We start from the raw sequence: 16,040 nt of genomic DNA on the forward strand, positions 1-16,040 counted from the left end.
GAGCCAAAGGAACCAGATTTTTTTACAGATTATCTGTCTCATGTATTACTGACAGTAGTGAAAGAAAGACAATATGACTTTTTTTAAATATAAAAGTTACCTACTGCAGCTTTAAAGGTGAATGAAACTGAAATATTATTATATCATTAAAGGAAAAGTGATATTTTTCGTATTGTCAACAAATCCTATGAAAATACCAAAACCAACAATGAATACATTCCATTAATGTGTTGTATGACCAAAGCCTGATATTATCATTAAATAATACATGCGTACATACATGCATACATACATGTTTAACTTGTAACTAAATCATATTTACTGTATATCATTTTGAATACATATTGTTTTGCATCGCAATATTTAAGAAAAGTTGCAGTGAATGCCCCCCCGAAAAAAACAGCGACAAGCAGCAATTTTTATGCCAATCTTTCTTCAGACTTCTCTGTCCAGCTTGTTTTCAGTCAGCCATGTAGCAGAAGCCCAGCACAGCCCTGGGAGATGGCACACGTGTGCATTTATAATATGTCTGCTGGGGTTTTGTTAGACCTTTTCTTGCACAGAAGAATAAAAATATCAAAGTATGCTAAATGCTCTGAGCTGAGAAAAGTCAAGTCACTGACCATAACATTAACTTGTAATGACAACCTGGCATAATCGATTGGATCACATTCATAAACAGTAAACAGTAAAAACCGAGTAGTTACTTAAAGAACCCAGGGGATCCTCCAAGATGTTGCTACTGTAAGAATATGAGCCAATTTGCAGATACATGGTTTTTACTGGACAGCGAAATTTTTGAAACACTGTATTCTGAAAAGTAACTGGTAACTACAACTGTCAGACAAATGCAGTGGAGTATTATATTATATTATATACAATGTTTGCCTCTGTGCAGGGAACTGAAGACAGCTATAGTGTACAGATACATGCAAGAATGAAAGAGAATCTAGCACGTTTTTTCCTTCTAAGAGACCCTCTCAGGATCCGTGCAAAGCCAGGGAATAAAGTCAACCAAGACACATGAGGAAGGACTCTTTCAAAATAAAACAGGACAAAACTAAACTCAAAGCCAAAACAATGGCACTAATACTGCCTATAATACACATCCTACACCATCATGTTCTTCCTCTTCTCTCTGGTTTTATCTCTGCCCATCTTTTCACTCCTTATATCTTGTCTGTCGCGCTTTTCCTTACAGCCTTTCATGCACTGCTGAATGAAACGACAGGTTTGATGCTTTCACATCTCACTTTCACTAAAGTTAGGGTGGAGACCTAATTTACCTGTTGGGCCACGGACTAAAGAAAATCACTGCTCGAGTTTACACAAAACTAGCAGTCCGACCAGTGGTGAGTTTTGTGAAGACCTACAGTACATGAAATAAGCACAGCAGGAACTTCAGATAGTTTGGACCACAATGTTTAATTATGTATCTTTAAACATTACATTCATGTTTGTAAATGGCATCAGAAATATCCATGTTTGCAGATTTCACATATCTTCAAATTAACTAGTTGCGACGTCACAGTGATTCGGACTTTTGATACTCATAGTGAAAATGAACAAAACAGCAACACAGAACAATTCACTTTCAGAAAACAGTTAGCAAATACAAATATTGCGAATGGAATGGCACACTGATAAGAAGCTGGGATTTAGGACAGTGGTGTATCCTGAAGAGTTGATGTTCTTGCCATTGTGAATGTTGCCCTTAAATGTCAAGGCAGCCCATCTGATAGTTGTCAAGACATTCACTCTGGACCAAAAAGTTGGCCTGACACTGTCTTCCTTGGAGCCATGGTGCTAGTGTGACTACAAAAAATATGTTGCAGACTAACAGAACATGAATCTTTGTTTTGATCACTTGAAAGAAACAGAACAGAACAGAGCGTCCTCACTCGGTCTTATTCATTGTGGTTTTCCAGAGATGTCAAGAATACTTGAATCCAAGTCTACAGTGTGATTCCAACTTCTCAGGCTTCCTTAATTTCCTTTTGAGATTGGCTGGAACACAAGACCATACAACCAATGACTGACAGCGAATGGGTAAACACTGTAAACACCCATGCAATATGGAAAATGCACCAGCTGTTTGTAATCCATTACTAAGTTTGTGTGTGAACTCCTTCCTAAATTCTTAGCAACTACCAGCCAGTATCTTACTATTTACTAAATCAGGGGTACCAATACAAATTTTGAAATATAGTTAGCAAAGTAAAATGCTGTATAATATACTGCAGCTGAGCAGCTAATTAGCTAATTTTTTTCCTCACAGCTCTCACCAAATGTTCGTCCTGCCGAGATAGACGAAAAAGGAAGATACAGAGTGGAGCGAAGATTATATTTACTGTTCCAATTATGGCCATGAGCCAGGGAAAGCCAATGGATGCAACTATTGGACCTGCAATAGCTGGACCTTTGGACAGAAGAGACAACATTCAGCACTTCATAAGAAAACATTCAGGCACACAGGCTGTTGCTCTGCATTAGCAGGTTTAAACCTGTGTTATCTGGAACAAAATCACATGGGTTGTGTTCAGTAAGATGTCAAATTGAGTAGGTTATGTACTGTGTTCCAACTGCATAATATATGTATTTTGTGAACACAAAGAATGCCTGCATTTATACTAGATTAGCATGAATTCTGAGTATGCACCATGAGCTTTCTGGACATACACAACTATAGTAGCAGGATGTCAATGACAGACAATAATGATAGAATTGCACGAGACGTTTTTCCCCACTCACAATGGAGCCTCTATTTCCTCATGATGAAATATGCTTACCTACACAGAATCCAATGCAGATTGCAACATCAGCAATAGCATAAATTGTACCGTATACTGGCACATACCGCAGGTCTACCAAAAAACCCATGAGAGGCATTATTGAGGAGTCCACTATGCCTGTCAGGAACAAGACAGTCATGGATAATTTCAACAAAGTAATTCATAAAATAAAAAATCCACATCAAATATTAGCCACGACTTACCAACTGAGAGGCCAACAAATGCGTTCAGAACAATCACATGATAGATGTTCTTTGAGAATCCAAACTGAAATATAAAGAAACATATTTACAGTCCGATTAATAAAAGCTGATCACAGACAAATGTACAAACTCACCATTCTAACAAAATATATGATGCTATAGCGTGCATTCATTCACAATTCATTCATTATTAATAATGTGTTTGCCTTCTTTATGATACATTTTCCCAGGCTGTGTAATGGTGTGCTCACACAGAATGTGTTTACTCATTATGCTTTGTGTAACAGGAATGAATATGAGCCCATAATAGACAGATTTTGCTGTGATTTAATTGCAATTAAGTGATCAAAAGGATGCCAAAATAACTACATCCTTTACATCATTATGCTGATTTGTAAGAAGTCTGTTCATACTTTGTGGAGTCTGAATGATGTTCAGATGGATCAGGAGCTATATGCTAACTTAGGTAATAGTAAAGTACAAGGGTGGATTCAAGTAACAGAACTTACCAGGGACTCAAACTTCCTTTCTGTTCAGTCTCTGTATAAATATGTAGTAGTATGATAAAGGTCTGGGTGCTCACAGGCAGCTATAAGTGGCACCTCCGTTGAGAAGCTAGAGACTCTGACCTCTGTTCCTGATCGGCTCCAGATCAGAGCAGAATCCGGTTTGACTATGGGTGTTTGTGCCTCTCTCGGGCATATTCACCACATTTGTGTCGTCTGCTTTTGCACTGACTCTTTGTGTAATCTCATCACACCAAACAATTTGCTTCACTTTCTGTGTGAAGATGCCATAAGGGCATGGTCACACATTAATTCACACATCACAAATTCAGGCAAATGACTAGTTCCAAAAAAACATATTTCAGAACATTTCAATTTAAGTACTTAGTACTTAATATAATGTATGTTATTGTTGCTGGGCAACACAACATTAGGCAAAGCCTGGGATGATTATAGCTATAAAATAGTAACTGTGTTTTTAAAATGATGATAAAATACAAGTTAACAGTAATGAAAAACAATGAAAAGAAACTAGATGCGCTTATATGGCCTGCTATATCAACAAACATAATTAAGATTCATTGGACAACATACAGTATGACAGAAGCATTACTTTTTATATAGACCACCATCCTCACTTGCATGGTCACTTGCATTGTCAAGTGGTCCCATTTTCACAGTAATGGTGTATTTACTGGGCATGTGAGCAGTAGTATATTGGGTACTGGGCTGTAATATGTAGCATTACTGTACTTATTCCAGTCACGCAGTACAGTCTATCACTACTTTGAAGACTATTGAACAGAAATTATGTCCAACTCAGTGTTAGTCTATGGAAGCTCATGTCTGCCAATATGATGACGTGTTGTAAGGCTTTATATTAAGAAATGCTCTCAAAATAATGAGAATCTATCAAAAATATTGACTTAATACTGATCTCTTTTCCGATAGTAATGAAATGAAGCTAGTGCACACAAATTTGCTATACCGTAGTAGGCCTAGAGCAAAATATTGAGTACATTAATCATTATTTTGAGAAAACTTCTCATGATTTTGAAATACTAACTCATTATTCTGATTTATACTCACCCATAGTTTTGAGAAAAATGTCTCATTATTTTAAGATACTGTCATTGTTTTAAGATACTATGTCAATATTTTGCTGAAGCTTCTTAATATATATATATTGACTTACAGGATCTTTTTTTTCTGCATCACATTGGCAAAAACGGGCTTCCATATGCTAAACAGATGTCAAACACAATTAAAGTGAATATAGCTTATGTCCTTTATGTACAGTCTGATCATTTAATATGTCCAGGATAATTAAGAAAGTGCTTACAGAGAACTTTATTTTTAGGTCCTTTGTAGACTTAAAGGACCAGTGTGTAGGATTTAGTGGCGCCCAGGTGGATTTGAAATTGTAATTACAAAATGTGTTCACTGTATTTGGAGTCGGTAATCTAAAGTTTCCTTCAATTTAATCCATAAGACTTACAGAAATGGTGGTTATTCCGGCCAGGATCATTCCAATACATGCACATAGCCAACTGTGAGAAGAGAATAACAACATAGTTTAAACAGTACAGGATTTATATGGTGGTTTTGGTACATTTGGTACCAACCATGAAGGAAAGACTAAAAATTAACATGAATGGATGAACATTCATAAAAAAAACCCAGTGACTCAATACAATACTAATAAAATATTTCTCCTTTCCTTTGTACAAACCCTGAAAGACTTATCTGTTTTTGACTCCATCAACTTACCTTCCATTGTGTTTTTGTGACAGGTGACCAAAGATGTTGGATGCGATGAGGTAGGATATGCTGTCTGACAAGAAGACAACGCCTGACACAAAGACACCGTGAGATGGAATAAGACAGCAGCAGAGACATTTACAACTCCAGACTTTTCAACCAAGATATTTGATAACAAGAAAATGACCTCACTAATACATGACACGAGCCTCATGCAAGAGCATTATTCTTATCCTAAACCTCTATTACTTTTTCTGTGAGGTTTGGAAATGAGTTAATCATTAGAATGGTATATGATCTGTACATGACATATGTCTGTACAACTTGTGAATTTCGTTCATGCCGAATTCTCTTAAATCACTCACATGTGCCATTTAAAAACTGATCTGTTAGTAGCAGTTACATCTTACATGAGGCCCAGTGTACTGTATGTTTAAATCTGTGCAGCTAAGCATGCTCTTAAATGACTGGTAAAACTATTGAGCTATCGCCCCCCCGATACACTTCGTATGGTTAACTCTCCATATGGAGATCCTTGTGTTCCCATCAATCAGACAATTTGCTGCATCAGTGTATGGTAATCATGAGCATAAGCTGCGAGCACTAGAATCAGGACAGCATGGGTTTATCTTGAATACCTAGCTGCCATTTGCTAGCACACATGGTCTTCATCATCCAGATAGGAAGGGCTGTCTCTATTGTGGCAACAACCAGAGTTGTAAAACATATGGCTCCTGGAAAGCAGAATTTAAAATTATTATTTTTACTATCTTTATGTATTTAGTATGCTCATAATCCTCATACCATTCCACAGAGCAACAAAAGTTGTTTAATGTTATCGCCCAATTATCTTAATACTAAACTCAAGTGTTGGGAGTTTTTTAGTGAAATGAAGCATCAAATGATAGAATATATTGTTTGCAAACCCTCCACCCAGAATGACTGTATACATAGGTTCTGTCTGACTCCCCTGGGAAATCATTTATCATTCCAAAACCCACACAAATCACAGTTTGAAAAGTGTTCAAAAAGCATTCTCTTGCCTGACACCTCTGTGGTTAAACTGCATTTGAATAACCGCACAAATGTGGAAATATGATCTAAAACGAAAACAAAACACTATCCATTGTTGAAAAGAGGATAAAACCACTTTTGGACATGTATGTGCTGCCCACATGTACAGTTGGTGGTTTAAGACATTTGTCAGGACCCATCATGCTGTCACTCACACAGTGGAAGCTAGTTAGTTTCTTCTCTTAAAAGTAATTGATATTGGTTAATTACTTCACCAATATCTGCATATAAAAGCAATAGAGTCATGTAAATGTATGCTTCAATCTTTTTAATAAGTCAGATGTATTATTTTAGTGTTGTGTGGGACAAGACAGATTTATCTAGTTATTAACAGTCTTAACCACCAGAGGGCAGCAACTTCCTACCTGAAAGCTACACTTCTTATCTAGAGAGCTTTCTCATTTCCTAGTTTGTACATCCTCGATTCGTCTTCTCGCCTCCTCTCCTTGCATCTTAGTCTCTCCTACCAGAGATGCGAGTGGATGAGAGACACAGAGGAGAGAGGAGTCAAGGCGACAGGCGTTTAACAAAATGAGATGTCTTTGCTTCAGAGTCAACTTTACAGCTCTTCAATAAATAATACAACTTATCAATACATCTGTAGAGAGCTCCCACCATGGTTTATATATTCCAGCTGTGTGTTACACCAATGACTAGCGGATGATTGTTTTTAATTTTAGCATGCACAATGCACATCCATCTCAAACGTGAAAGACTCCCTTGTGCCTCCTCATGAAAACTAATGACAGTCCTTTGCACTTAATATTTGCACGTCTTTGCTGCCCTCTGGTGGACAACACTGAAATTAATCTGCCATGGAAAATTGATATCACAATAAAAATGATTCATTCTGAATTTTTTTTTCTTTTTTATGCAATTATGACAGCGAATTTGTACATACAATTAAATACATATAGCAGTGTGTATTGTATTTCATTATTTCTTTGGTTGACAATTTAGGCATTTTAAATCTTCCATAAATTGGGAGTGATTTGTGAACAGCTAGTGAATCTCGATCAGCTCAGCGTTCTGGTACGCAGTGGAGTTTTTTGATGGTGTATTTTGTGCAGAGGCAGCACGTAACAGCTGTAAAACCAGCATGAGCGACCAGTAAGAATAAAAGGATGCGTACTGTATTCCCATTAATGGAGGAGTGGAGTGATGCGACGCAGACAATTTTGGTCGAGGTGACAAAACATTGAGTTTGGTATTAGAAAACCGGACACAGTCGACAAGTGTCTGTGTTATGGAGACAAGCATGGAGGATTCGGAACATACAAGATGACATCAAACTGTATTGTATACAGTATTAATGTTATTTAAAGTACCAGCAGCAATGAGTATGTATGGATCCTTCAGGAGAGTCAGCAGTGGAGTCCCTTTTTCCATCTGAATTGAAGCATAAAACATATATTTTTAGAGAATAATTAAGTTTTATAGCTTTTAAGATCAATTAAACTTACTGTTTGTACTGATGTTATATTTTTGACTACTTTCAACCACATTATCTTATTATTATAGTAATGGATTAGAAAGTTTCTATGGTTTGATGTTTAATTGGGTCTCCCTATGTAAACAACTCGCTATATGAATTTTTCATTTCCATGTTCTATTTTTTCTTCTTATTATTTTTTGGGAAAATTAAACTGATCAAGTGTTCAGTTGAGAGTTCCTTTTTCTTGACAGTGGTTGAAATACTTTACCTCTGATTTTATCCGCGATGGTTGAAAGATGAGGAAATGTAAACCTGTGTGTGGACAGTGAAACAGGACAGTCTGATGCACAAAAAAAAGTTTCACGCTACTTATGAGGAAATGTTTCATCGTATTCATTCAACATAGTACCTCCGCCCAACACGGCGATGACAGCTAGGACCAGGAATGGAGCCATCTTCCCCACAAACTCATACATCACGCTGCCAAATGGAGCACCCGCTTCAGAACGTGAACAAGACAAGTGATACAGTTACAGTTCAACATTAGTTGCAGGATTTAGTAGTAAGTGGAAAAAGCATCCTTCAATTAGATTGTCCAGGATTCAAACCGGTAAATGTCTAAGGTTGACCTTGAGTGATACACAGGGAGGGCAAGTCACTTTTGGCCACCACTGACATGTGTGCCATGTTTCATGAGTTTTGGAGCATTTTTAGGCCACCAAAAATGTGATTCATTTGGCAAAAAAATGGTAATTCCTTGCATTAAAATTGGGTCTGTACTTGTTTGACATATCAGAATGTTATACTATGCAATGTAAAATAGTTATTTGTTGTTATAACTGTCTTCTCTATACTGGATACCAAAATGTATCCTAAATGCAATTCAAATTTAAGTGATTAATTGAATTACTTAACCTATACTGATGAAAGGAATTTCTTTCTTTCTTTCTTTTTTTCAGGGTTCTGGCCTTTATTGGGCAGTGATAGCTGAAGAGAGCATAAAAGGGGAGAGAGTAAGAGGGGTGGAAGAAGGTCCCGCCCATACGGCCCACCGACTCAATTGCAATTAGGGCTATGCTGTCAATCATGACGTGACACCCCTTTTTTAAAGCTTCAAATAACTAATTAAAATCAGAAAAATGAACACTTGGACATACATCGACATGAAAAGAACTACCTAAAATGACAGAAACCATCTTTGGGAAAAAATTAAATGTGACATGTACTTTCATTTTTTTGTTTGTCCTATGCCCCATCGGCTAACATGGACACAACTGGCTTAATGAACTATACTGCAGTCAGCCACCAGGGGGCCATCAGGATGTTTTTGCTTTTCTTTTAAGGGGCCGTCATGTGGTCCATCTTTATATATGTCGATGATACACACCTATCAATCCTAAGGCCAAACCAGTGAAGGATATGCCCATCGCACGGCCTCTCTCCTCACCGTCTTTGTACAGATCAGCGAGAATACCCATTCCTGATGTAACAGAAGTAATAATGAGTGAAACTTATTTTAATAATTTTATTGTTAAATATTCAGAAAATAAATATATCTCACCTGCCACAGACAAGCAGGATCCACCTACACCTTGCACTGATCTGGCAAGCAGCAGTAACACGTAGCTCGATGAAAAGGCAAACACTAATAAGAAACGAGGACAGAGACTTATATTAATAATACATGAAGAAACATCTCCCTGTCTTTAACCTTTTAACCTGTCTTTTACCTTTGTGGGTAAAAAACCCACAAAAAGACATGTTACATTTCCATACCAAAAACTAAAAAGGTAAGCTAATGGAACATAATGCAGAGATGTGGCTGTGGTCGTAACATTAGCTTTACTTTCAGCCATCTTTCATGTTGCTTTAAAAAGGAATGAATCCAAGATTAATTTAAACTGTCAACCTAAGGGAATGTTACTTTTAGCTCTCAATATATATATCTCAATATATCAATTAGGCAATTTGGCGACTTTCTTGCTAGATTTAGCGACTTTTCAGACCCTCTTAATGACTTTCATTCTAAAAAAGCAACCAGTGACAAAGTTAGTATATTATTGTGACCGTCAGGGATAAGGCGAGAAATATAATCAATTATATTGTAAATTATCCCTCTCCCTCTCTGCTCTTGCACCGTGCTCACAGCCTTTCTCCAGATTAGGGTAATCATATAGCTCATTAATATGTAAATGTTTGTTTGACCTTCTCTGTCACTCTTTCTCTCCGGATCTCCGGATTAGGGTGTTCCAATAGCTTAGCCTATATGTAAATAGTTTGTCTGATCTTGTAAATACTCAAACAGTTTGTTTGATCTTCTCCAGGTCTGTGTCGATTTTCATCAAAATGCAATTTAGTGTATGATGTAATCTGGTGACTTTTGGCAAATTTTTCATTTACTTTCATTTGAAAAGAGTTGGCAACACTGAACCACCGGACAATGATAAGAATTTTAAAGAGCAAATATATATATATAAACTTACTTTTTGTGCTAAGTTTATATGACTGCAGTAATGCTAGGTGAGCAGAACTAGAGATAGTGAGAAGCTTGTTCTAACAGTCAGGGTTTACGACACCTGTAACCAAAACTGCCCAAATAAATGATGGCAACAGTTGAAAATGAGACTCAAGTTCACTGCCAAAACTAGACTATACTAACAAGCAAATGACTCAAATTTGTCTTGAAATCAAATGCCACAACTGACATTGCTGATATTATACATGTACAGTCTATAAGTGCAACAGACTGGATGACCTTGCCTGACCTTGTGGAAAATGCATTCACAGTATATATAGTGGACAAAGCTTCCAGGTCTGTGAAGTGAAGCCAATGTGCAAGTGTCTTAAACAATGCACTCTTTCTTCATCTCATTGGGTGCAAGAAAAAGTCAGATAGTATTGAGTCTTATGGGGAAATGACCCTATTTCTCACTTGATTTCTTAGCTCAGTAGGCATTTTCCTAATGTGTTTATTCATCTATACAACATGTATTAATTCAGTATTTTATAATTCCATTTAGAGTAAAATAGACCATAAAGCAGGGTATGCTTTAGGGTGTGGCTACCTTGTGATAAGCCACAAGCTGTCTGAATATTTTCCAATGTGATACTTACAGGTGGTCGCCATGATGATTATGCAGAAACCAGCACACATTGGGATGTGGTATCCAATCCTGTGCAATATACAGGACAAAGGTAGGGAAAATGGAGTCATATGATTAGAGTTTGAGAAATGTCTGCCCATTTCCCACAAATCAGAGTCACCCACCTGTCAGTAAGTGGCCCAATGAAGGGGTTAATGATAATCTGTATGGTGGATTTTGAGGCCAACAACAGTCCTACTTTGATGTTTACTTCGTCCAGCTGAGCACCAGCTCCAGAGCAATCAGGAGATGTTTTGGCCACGGTGGGATCAATGGGGAAAGCTGGATTCTGGTTTGGAGGTGCAAACGTGGAGCCCAGAATTCCTGATTGGTTACTGAGTGAGTGGATGAGAGGAGGACCGACCATTGTTTCAGTGTTGTTCCCAGAAGTGGTAGAGGTAGCCTGGGAAGTCCTGTACAGGTAACTTGGAAGGATTGGCACTGTCAACAAAATGAAGCAACAAAAACGTAATCCTGTGTCTTAAATGTGATTTGATTTCTTCAGCAGAAGGCCCAAAAATGATGTATAGTATTGTCATCATTCTTTCAACAACTTTAATGATCCATTTTTTCTTTTTTTAAATTACTTCTTTTATGTTTGTCCTTCAAATAACAGATTTGTTGTTTAATTTACTTATATCACCTTGGAGTTGTTAGCAAAACATGAAAAGTTAATTAGCTTTTTTGGGCAAATGCAATTAAAAATGTTAATAATCTCAGTTATCTTATAAATTATCTTACATGGCATTTCCTTCACTATCCGTGACTTGACAACATCATGTATGTCACATGATTTACTTAACGTTATTTTAACGCTAATCATGATCTTTTCCTAAACCTAACCAAGTAATGGTTACTAAACAGTAAACAGTTCCTGATGGGTTTAGGGTCTCAGTCTCTAGTTTCACATCTTCCTCTATACATTATGATATTCATTTAGTAAATGAATGTAAAATAGACGATAAATATGCTTTTGGGCGGGGCTACATTGTGTTTGACAGGTCATTCTCAGTGAGTCCGTCCAGCTCAATGCACCACCAAACTCAGATCAAACTAGGCAGTGCTGATTAAATACGAAGCAAGATTCTGTTTCAGAAACATATTCTAGTGTACTTTTTAGCCATTTTACGAGATTGTGTGTGAGCCACCATTGTTTCCTGCTACTGATAAGTCTGCGCAGCCAATGAGCGCAGTCCCAAAATGCCAAATTTGAGGCTTCAAAACGGTTCTCCACAAACCAATGGGTGAGGTCACAATAGGGTCACACTTGGTCAGATCACATGATGCACACCCATCACTGATGTATTAATGTGTATGACACATTTTACTGTTGTAAACTGTTTAGATGGAGCTAGTTTAGGCCTTGGGTAATTTATTCCGTAACAATTTATTGTAACCTGTAAAATAACTTAGTATGTATATAATAACTCAATGAGAAAAAGTTAGTAAAATATTTTTCCCTTAAGTGAAGAACAAGTACGTGACAATTGTACTGTACTTAAGTAAGTGTACCTAGCCATGTTCCACTACTGGTTGGTTTAATGTTTAGATAAAGTGTTGGACAACAGATTGAACCTACCTATCACTGACAGCAGCATGTGATCCAGGAACAAGGCGATGAACACAATAACCAGGGCCATCTTCTTCAGCTGGGCCTCCTGTCTCAGCCAGGCAAGTAAGTCTAGGTTACACAGGAGACATGAAGAGAATCTTTCCGATATTTTAAGTTGATCCAATTCACTGTTTTTGAACAGTTTTTTTTATACTCAACTAATGATTTGATACAACTTCATTTGACAGAGATATAAAGACAAATTATGAATGAAAAAGATTCCCTTACTAGACAAAAATATACAAAATATATTTTCTCTTACTTTACTTTATCAATTAATAGAATCCTTTTCTATTTCTGAGGTAGGGTATAAACTGTGCAACACAATTCATATTTCCTTTTTCTTTGTAAAAGTGAAACAGAAGTATTTGAGCATGGATACCACAATTGATATCATGATATCAATTGATATCACATTTTTAATTTCACAGATTTGAATATTTGTTTTGATATAACAGTCTCTTGATATATCTTTACATTCCTATCTTTATATTTTCCTGAAGTTAGATTAAAAAAGTGCAATATATCGCCTTCCTTACAGTATTGTGGTATATAGAAATACATTGAACTGTAACCTCTGTATTGCAATACGTATAGTATCATCTTCTTCTTGCCAATACACAGCACTAATGTAAACAACATATACAGCACAAAATATGTACAGCAGTTCGATCAATACATTTTCAGGTGTGTGTAATTTATGTAATCTCTATGTATTCACTTTTGCAGACAACAGTCCAAATATTAGAGAATATTGTAGTTCAAACTTACCCATATTTCAGTTTTTACAGGGTGCAGAACAGTTTAGCAGCTTGCGAGGTGTGACCAGCTTTGGCAGTGTGAAAAACAAGCAGGAAGATTTACCGAGGGCTACACCTTATCCTGCTGCACATGCATGATAAAATGACATATTGATTTAGCATCTCAAAGTAATGACTGTGTGATACTAAGTCATTATTTTGAAAAAATAATTCAAAATATTGAGAAAGTTTTGTTATTATTTTACATGTTCACTTCATTATTTGTTTAGGAGCAGTAATATTGTGATGATTTTGAGTACTTTTTATAAACATACTCAAAATCATCACAATAATAATGTCATTATTTTGAGTTAAAAAATGTCATTAATTGAGGGGAATCCTGCTGCTGGGTGATTTGATGTTGACACCCAGCAACTTCAGAAAGGTTGCGTTTGACAAATTATCCCTGGATCCTGATAGCACTTGGACTTAGTTACCAACGTGTCTTCGTACTTCAAGAGCCATGCTCCTAACGGCTCTGCACACAGTGCTCTTGTGAATTTTAGTTGGGTGACTACAGTCTGTGTCAACCCAGTGTCAAAATACCTTGTAGAATTTGTGAAAGTGCAAGTGTTACCAACGTTGAAGTTCAGCTGATAGGAGATTGATCCTGTTGAATCCGCTATCCCGTCAGTATTAAACAAACAACTGCACTTAAAGCTTTTCTTGATAAGAAAGCTGAGTTTGCCATACTTCCGTCAGGATTTGGTAATGTTTCATTGCTCTGTTTGGGTGTAAGTTAAGCCAAAGGAGCCATTTTAGTCTGTGCCTGTTGATAATGCCCTTTGGAAATAAAAATAAACTGAGAGGGTGATATCAGGCTACACAGGCTAAGTTTGAATACAAATAGCTGGTGAACTGTGCTGAGATTTTAGTATTTGTGTCAAATAAGTCTATTTAATTTAGTAACTTAGTATCTCAGAATAATTACAAACTTCCTCAATATTTTGACTTGGCATCTTAAAATATGACTTTGTGATACTAAGTAATTATTTTGAGATACCAAGTAACAATATTGATCATATCATAATGACATACAGAAGTTTTTCTTTTTTGGCAGGAATGGGCATCTGTAAGAACCAGACAGTTTTGTGCAATGGATGACTTTAGACGTCTGTCTAAAATCTAATCATTAGTTTGATCTAAGCCTTAATCATAGTCTATCTTTGTGAAAGTTCCTGTTGTTTTAAAGGTCAAGCTTTAATGCCAATGTTATTTTAGCATGCCCATGAAACAGGATAAGGTGTAGCCCTCGGTAAATCTTCCTGCTTGTTTTTCTTTTCTGGCAGACTGCACACTGCCAGAGCTGTTAAAATAAACAAATAAATGAAATGAAAAATGAATTGTGACATCAATTGTGGTATCCAGGCTCAAAGACTTCTGTTTCACTTTTATAAAGAAAATGAAATACGCATTGTTCGCACAGTTTATACCCTAACTCAGAAATAAATGATAAAGAAAATATATTTAGTCATAATTTGTCTCCAATCTCATGTTGTTAAAGAAAATGGTAATAAAATCGTATCGTGAAGCAAAATCAAATCAAATTGTATCAAATCATTAGTTCAGTCAGGACCAAAAATTCCAAAGCAGAATGTTATATTTGGCGGTATGGTTCTGTTCTGGGACCTCCTTGCCTTTCCACGCACATACGTGGAAGACCTTAAGGCAGGGAGAGTACACCTCAGCACACATAAAAGCTCAAAACCTCTTAGGTCAGCCAGCCTCTGCTAGCTTTGTTGTGGATGTTCAGCAAGATGCACCCTCTAGCTTTGCAGCAACCTCCCGTCATTCAGGTGCTCCTCCTAACCCATCACCCAAAGGAAAAGGTGCCTATTCTGCCCCCGCATGACTGGTGACAAAACAAACTGCAAATGTCATGCATACATTTGTAAAACGCACACCATTACATTACATACTGCCACTCATGCAAGTGAAGGCATATTCACACACACAGAAACACACGCACACACACGAAGGCAAAGTACCTGGGATTGTTTTCTGTGTTTTTGAATTTGTAATTAAAATGATCTGAAATTATTAAGTTTTGCATCAGTCTATTCTGAGCTGGGGATGTCCTGGCTAATAGTTGACATATACCAGACTATGATAATCAATTAACATGTGTTCCTATTACATTAACTAGAGTCAAAATTATTCAGAATTTTAGCTTTTTAAAACAAAAAAATGCAATATGATGTCGTATAAAATCGTGTCCTAAATTATAGAAATATGGGTCAAGCTTGGTGTTAATGAGTTGGTATTGAGTTCACTAAAAGGTCAAACACAGTATTGGATCATAATTCATACCCTATATTTTTTAAACAAGTCAAACCAGACTGGGGTCAAAGTTTATGATGGAGGAACAGTACTGCATAGTCAACGGGAAGGTATTATGAGGGTTAAAATGTTCAATCATATTTGTAAAAAGCTTTTATGGAACAGTTAACGTTCATGGATAAAATTAGAAAAGCTTTGTCTAGGACATGGGCTATTTATTACGCAATTACTGTATCTTTTGCTCTGGAGTTAACATGGACAGCACATATGAATATTGACATCACAGGGAAAGAGTGGGACACATCTCAGCTCAAAGGCAATATACTGTATATTGGTTTAACATTGTGTCATTTTTTTTCTGAGGCCTCCCCAGGCCCAGCATCTCCATGAATCCTGCTGTTGAGGTTACATGGGGTCAGGATGTTGGCATTACT

At 36.8% G+C, this 16,040-nt stretch overlaps 1 protein-coding gene across 1 annotated transcript in view; it reads right to left on the reverse strand.

The window, feature by feature from the left end:
* Positions 1–13,301, reverse strand: part of LOC118323045 (synaptic vesicular amine transporter-like) — a 26,924-nt gene extending 13,623 nt beyond the window's left edge. Inside the window, exons 1-15 of the mRNA XM_035654965.1 lie at positions 13,298–13,301; positions 12,494–12,595; positions 11,040–11,355; positions 10,886–10,944; positions 9,333–9,416; positions 9,159–9,251; positions 8,181–8,270; positions 8,040–8,083; positions 7,665–7,725; positions 5,901–5,996; positions 5,272–5,353; positions 5,000–5,051; positions 2,996–3,059; positions 2,790–2,909; positions 2,286–2,419 (exon numbers count right to left, since the gene is read on the reverse strand). Coding sequence (XP_035510858.1) covers positions 2,286–2,419; positions 2,790–2,909; positions 2,996–3,059; positions 5,000–5,051; positions 5,272–5,353; positions 5,901–5,996; positions 7,665–7,725; positions 8,040–8,083; positions 8,181–8,270; positions 9,159–9,251; positions 9,333–9,416; positions 10,886–10,944; positions 11,040–11,355; positions 12,494–12,595; positions 13,298–13,301 — 1,401 coding nt within the window. The remainder of the gene's footprint in view (positions 1–2,285; positions 2,420–2,789; positions 2,910–2,995; positions 3,060–4,999; positions 5,052–5,271; positions 5,354–5,900; positions 5,997–7,664; positions 7,726–8,039; positions 8,084–8,180; positions 8,271–9,158; positions 9,252–9,332; positions 9,417–10,885; positions 10,945–11,039; positions 11,356–12,493; positions 12,596–13,297) is intronic.
* Between the last annotated feature and the right edge of the window lie 2,739 nt (positions 13,302–16,040).

The sequence above is a fragment of the Morone saxatilis genome, unplaced genomic scaffold (genome assembly GCF_004916995.1).
Source record: "Morone saxatilis isolate NCDOM2014 unplaced genomic scaffold, NCSU_SB_2.0 Contig14, whole genome shotgun sequence".
Taxonomy (NCBI): Eukaryota; Metazoa; Chordata; class Actinopteri; family Moronidae; genus Morone; species Morone saxatilis.